This window comes from Zophobas morio, unplaced genomic scaffold (assembly GCF_036711695.1).
Source record: "Zophobas morio isolate AGI-343-1 ecotype UQ-CSIRO unplaced genomic scaffold, CSIRO_AGI_Zmor_V1 ptg000021l, whole genome shotgun sequence".
Lineage (NCBI taxonomy): Eukaryota > Metazoa > Arthropoda > Insecta > Coleoptera > Tenebrionidae > Zophobas > Zophobas morio.
In genome coordinates this window covers 13,487,364-13,493,363 of record NW_026972126.1, presented here as the reverse complement: position 1 = coordinate 13,493,363, position 6,000 = coordinate 13,487,364, and the positions used below count along the sequence as shown (strand labels likewise).

General features: G+C 38.3%; 1 protein-coding gene across 2 annotated transcripts; it reads right to left on the bottom strand.

The window, feature by feature from the left end:
• Positions 1-1,635: 1,635 nt before the first annotated feature.
• Positions 1,636-4,276, bottom strand: LOC135132465 (mitochondrial glycine transporter A-like). 2 transcript variants are annotated; one of them, XM_064060574.1, is made up of 4 exons: positions 3,910-4,276; positions 3,169-3,281; positions 2,669-2,759; positions 1,636-2,590 (listed from the first exon to the last, which is right to left on the bottom strand). In XM_064060574.1, exons 1-4 carry the CDS (start codon positions 4,006-4,008, stop codon positions 1,955-1,957), a joined length of 939 nt encoding a protein of 312 aa, XP_063916644.1. In that variant the 5' UTR covers positions 4,009-4,276; the 3' UTR covers positions 1,636-1,954. The 2 variants fall into 2 exon arrangements, with proteins under 2 accessions (XP_063916644.1, XP_063916645.1); XM_064060575.1 differs by lacking the exon at positions 3,910-4,276 and adding an exon at positions 3,365-3,865.
• Between the last annotated feature and the right edge of the window lie 1,724 nt (positions 4,277-6,000).

The following is a 6,000-nucleotide window of genomic DNA, read 5'->3' as shown; positions in this document are numbered from 1 at the left end:
ATCGTTGCGAGGAAAAAACGTCTCGGTGATGTAAATTTTTATCGTTGCAAGAAACTACTTCGATGGTGTTATTTTATTTTAGCCTCGTTGATGTTATCAATCTCTAGCGTTGCGAGGACATGCCTAGATGAAGCAATCAATCTGTAGCGTTTTGAGGACATGCCTCGATGAAGTAATCAATTTGTAGTGTTGTGAGGACAAGCCCCGATGATGTAATCATGATAACGACGGTAATAATGATGATAACCGCCTAAGGGAGGGAATTATTTTAACCCCTCGCCAGTTTGCAGTATAATGAATTTTGTTTAACTGCTGTAAATGAACTATTAGCAATCTTGTATGAAGAATTAAGAAGTGTTATAATGTAATACTTACGTATATGCATCCAGAAACCTAGTCGTAATTAAACAACAAAGGTGTTTTCCTGACTAAGTGAATTTCATGAAATCTTCTAACAAGTGGTTTATTTAAAGAATCCTGAGTGTTAAATTGTGTTTGCACTACCTGACGATTAAGAAAAAATAACTTGGTTGCTGAATTTACAAACAATAAAACAAATTTACAGCACGTGTTCTGCGTTGAAAGGTCGCATGTTTTTTTTTTATTAAAACCCACAAGAATCAGCCGCGCGGTTTGGGGAAAACTGTGTCGTCATAGAAATTACGATTGATTGTCGTTAAACAAAGGCTTCCTCCCTTTTATTAACTACCAAACCAACTAATTTAAACTTAGCTACTGACAGCGTCTTTTCACCAACTGCTACACCCAACAGAACGATAATGACTCGCGCTTTCGACATGCTGCTTTCACTACGTGCATATTTGGTTGCCTATGTTTAACGATTTTTTTGATTGAATTCCTTCTTTCAAATTCAAATTATTCAAATGTGATTTCGCGCCACTGTTAATTAATTTCAGCGCGAAAATTTTGATTTAAATTCGGTCATCACAATAGTAAAAATAAAATGGTCCTGACAGGCCTCATCCGTGAATCCATGTACCTAACAAGTGAGTTACCCTTGCAACGAAGGGATATAGAATATTGCTATAAGTATGAGAGTATGATACACCCTGAGGAGCTTTTTGTATTTGTTTATTTATGCTTTTAACCTAAAAACTGATGTTTGTTACCAAACTGTCAAAAGCAAATAGCTATTTTACTTAAAAAAAATAATAGTAAAATAACCTTTAACAGACCATTTCATAATTGTATTGCTCGTTGCGTTTTGAATATTTGAGAGGAAATACACTGTATCGTGGAGATAGAATGGTATTCATGGTATAAATGGTACAAAATGTAACAGAAAGAACACATGATTTTGGAAAAATGTAATAACAATTGTATTTGTGTGGTTTTGATGACTTCGTAAATGCTTAGATTTGTGCATGAACATTGTCAGATCAGTTTTTTTCATTACGTACTCGTTAAACGGTAAGTAAGTAAGCTGAGAAAACACTGCCTGCTATTGGTCCACAGTTTTTCCGGTCACAACTAGTACCCGGTGGCTAGTTCTTCAGTGATCATTTGATTGGTTGTTGCGAAAACTACAGATAACAGTTAAAAATAAGAAGATTGTCTGTTGATAAACATAAATAAAAATGCGATACACCAAGGTCGCACAGAGAACGCCGGTCATAATCAACAATAAAATTTATTTAACAAAATATACAACCACTAATAACATACAACAGAATCACAAAAATAATACTGTAAATTTTTGTGATCCAAAAATACAATATCGTTTATCCAGTAGTAAAAGTCATACATCCAATAAAAATAGTAAATAATCGGTTACAAGTAGTGCAGTATACATAAAAACGAGGCATGATAAACATAAACCCAATAATCTTATCACCTACTCCCTGTAACGCATCTCCCCAGGCACCAAAGATACCCATGATATGTATAAACTCTTCAAATCAGGCTACCACACCCAATTCAAAGTACCACTGCGCTACTTTAACCCTATCGACTTCGACAGCCGCTCATAGACCGTCCAGGCCATAGCGGCCATCAAAGTCCTCCTCAGCATCCTCGGAACCATCCCCTTGAAGTACCCCTTGACCCCGTACTTCCCATGCACGTACACCACGACCGACCACAACCCGTTGAACTTATTCGGATACAGCTGCATTTTGGTCTTCAGGACGTCAGCCGGCTGGGTGACGACCGAAGCCAAAATGCCCGCCGTTATCCCGCACGAAAAGTGCACCGGCGACGCCAACGACGAGTCGAACACCTCCCGGGGCACCAGCAGCTTGGCCTGCGTGTAGAACATCAAGTAGAGTCCTGAGAAGGGCGCGTCCCGGAACAGCGTCGGGATCAGGCCGCAGGTCATGCCGCGCAGTCCCTCGGTCCGGTAGATCTCCCGCAGAGCGGAGGTCACCCCGCTGTAGCCGTAGACGCCGCTCTCGAAGCGGGTCTTCACCACGGTGATGGGGATCAAGGCCACTCCGCTCATGCAGCGGGAGATCATGCCCAGAGCGACTGACTCGAGCGGACTTGGAGTCGTGTCCGCAAAAAATTGCGTTTTTAGATAATCGAGGGAGCAGAAGTAGAGGCCAACGCCGGGGACGCAGCGGGTTATAGACTGGAAGGAAAAAACGTTATCGAAAAGGCTCGGTCAACATGATAAAGAGCGATTAGGAGCTATTAATAGGGGACCTACCGGTGTCATTCCCCGCCAGAGGCCGCGCAGATGCTCCTGCTGGAGGATGGTGGCGAAGATGGTGACCATCCGCGTGCCGCCATTGTGGCTTCTGCAAAAAAGGGTTTTTGTGTTACATAGATTTGTATTAGACAATTCTAACCTCCTTCGTATCATTCATGCTTTCTAAGGTCACGAAACCGAAAAACTATGAATACCACCCTGTATACATCGTATCAGTCACTTATTTAGTCATTAAGAAACTTGTAATGACAGTGCATAGTGGGGGTAAACAAACACATAACATTCAATATTTATTAGTCAGTGTGAAAGTTAATATATTGTGCGCAAAGGTGTAATAGACTTGGCAATAATTTCAGACATTTTTGCTTAAGTGACCAAGAGTCACCTGTCTGTTAAGCACAGCATAACTACCGACCGTAATTATTATGTTGTTTATGTAAACTGTGACCTTGAGTGCCGTTTTTCCACGAATTAAAAATCCATCAGTGTAAACTTACAATAGGGTAGTGGGGTTCTGCAGACGGGTTTTCACCAAGTCTAAGGGTTGAAACAAAATCGTGGAGAAGGTTCCTGAGAAGGACCCAGCCAGGAAAGCTTTTACCATAGGATACTGTAAGAAAATCTATTTTAGTACCACTATCTATGGGTAAGTACATACATGTAAACAATTGTATTAATTAAATATTAACTTACACTGCTAACGATATCCATTTTTGGATAAGGTACTGATAACTAGTCTTCAAGTCGAAATTGCCTCTAATATTAGTCACGCTTTCAAAGAAATCAGACAAATTCAGAGGTTTGAAATACTACTCTCGTATTCTGAAGAAGGGACTCCTGGTTCCCTAGATTTCGACGGTCGTATCAGAGTAGTCGGAATAATAGATGGGGTTAACACGGAATTTATCGGCAATGGTCATTTTCATGAAGATACTTGTTAGCTGCATTTATATAAACTTATGAACAACCGAAGAAAACGACAATTATAAATAAAAAATATATATATAATTGTAAAGCCTGTCGTTTGGGGCAAGCTTTATTCACTACTCCGTGTTAAAAAAAAACCGAAACTTCGGAAGGATCGAAACGTGACGGAAGCACAGTGAAGACTGACTGTCATTGCTCCAAGTCCCTATTTATACTCACTCGATAAGGTCAAAACAAGACCCCCAGTGAACTTAAGACTACTTATCAATTTTTTCCGGCACTGCGACCTATTTGGTTATCGCTATACTTACATCTTGTAAAAATGTTTGTGTGCCTTTGGGGGGCAAAACGTGACCCCCCGGCGGCTGGAAAATAACATTAATGTTCTCATTGAGGTCTTCCGTTTGCATTGCTTATCATTTTCGGGTGTAAATAGCTGTAGGGGTTAATTTCACAAATTTTTGACTTATCTGATCATTAATAGGTGTCACGATTATTTAAGGTTATGTTTATGTAAGGAAGTCAGGTGACAATGACACGACCTTTGGGTATGTGTTATCAATTCTCCGAACGTAAATAATGCGATAATGGTGCACTTTCGCATGCAAAATCTTTAGATTTGCATCAATTGCATTAAAAATTATGACCCTAGATATAGTGTTTCAAGGTTAGGAGTGCGACAGGCATGTCAGTGCACTGGTGCGAAAATGCATAAAAGGTGTTCCATTAGCCCGAAATCTCGCTAGTCATAAAGGGGTAAATTTTGAAAAATATAATATAGATTTCGTCAACCAAAAATTCTCGAACGTATCAATTGCGACACACTTGTTTATTGCAAGCGTCTGAAACAGATATTTACGTTTATTCATGTTTCATAATTAGTAAGTGATAATTTTTGACCATTTTGTTCGTTTTTGGCGGTTTAAAAAGCGCCAAAATAGTTTCGGGGTGAGGCCTTCACGCCTCCACTGTTTGCAAAACAAGCAGCCTTTACCACTTTTTTATTTATAAAATTTCCTTGTTCTTAATTTCATTCACGTAAAAGTCACATGTTTATCGCAAGTCAAATGTCAGTGTTAATGCTACAGGGGGTCTGTTATCTCTTTCGGGGGTTAAAGTTTAAGCAAACAGAAAATTTCTACATTTACGAACGTTGTTGCTGCTTGGATTGAGTCGTTACGTAAAATGCGACGACAAAAAAATATCGATGGTGTGACTTTTCGGAGAAATTTCACTAAAAATAGACAGGGATTTTGCCACAATTTAGAAACGTGTAGGAGTAAACACAACTTATGGAAAATTTTGTATTTGTCGCACTTTTGTGATAATGGGTGAACAAATAACTGTGAAAAACAAAATAAATGCGGATATTTAATTAGCAACTGCTTAACATTGACATCATTCTTAATCTCTTGGCTAAAAAGAGTTATTTCAGTTGACTAGATTTAATTAGAAAGGCTAGACATAAATCAGAATTATAGATATATAGTAAAAAAGGACTTACTTGTCTATAATCGGCCATTTTTGTCTACCGAATTGAAATAAAATCACACAAAGAACTATGGAGCACACCACTTCGAAGTTCACAATGGGATCAAGTACAATGATTGGCTAAGGGTAATAATTTATATGTAGGTACGAAATAGTCACGTGACCTATTGAACTGTTTCGAAAATGTTATCATAAAAAACGTTTGTAATAGTTTGGTGTGAAAACAAGATATTCTTATCTTCTTTGCTGGGGGCCTGGGAGTCGGGAGGTTAAATACTACACTTGATTACTAAATTTAATGTTCTTATTATCTTGCGTCTTAATGTTTTGTTATTTCGCGTGATTTAAAAATGGAAATAATTGGCCACTTTTCGAGTTTATTTTCCGAAAAAAGTGCCCTTGTTGGCTCGAAAGTTGAAGTGCAAAACGACAGTTAGCGATTATGATTAAAAAATAGAAAATAAATTGAGGAAGTATAGATTGGCTTTTTTATTTATCGCTGACTCAGATTACGCTAAGTTCATGCCTCTAGACGAAAACATCATCCGCTAAAATTAGAAAAATCGTAATATTTGTTGCGAAGTTAGATAACTGGGAGCTGGTTGGTCAACGGTGTCATTTTTTCAAGTTTGGGGAAAATGTGGCACACAAGCACCTACTGTTGAATTAAGTTGGTACCAAATAAAACTCATATAGGGCTTATTTTTACACTGATAAGTTGGTAGTACACAAAACTTCAAATTTGAAATTTTATGAGAAAAATGTCAAAATAAAATAAATAAAAACAACATGTTTTGAATGAAAACCATGATCATCCTAACCTCAGGGATTTTGGCACCACATCTAGCCACAAAAGTCTCCCCAGACAATGTTGCCAGTTGAGTTTTCGTACTATGTTGCCGGTTGAGTGG

Coding starts and splice junctions, on each gene's coding strand:
- LOC135132465 (XM_064060574.1), bottom strand. CDS start 4,008: ATGCAAACGGAAGACCTCAATGAGAACATTAATGTTATTTTCCAGCCG. Junction 3,282..3,909: donor CACAAACATTTTTACAAGAT/GTAAGTATAGCG, acceptor ATTTTCTTACAG/TATCCTATGGTAAAAGCTTT. Junction 2,591..2,668: donor TCTGGCGGGGAATGACACCG/GTAGGTCCCCTA, acceptor TTTTCCTTCCAG/TCTATAACCCGCTGCGTCCC.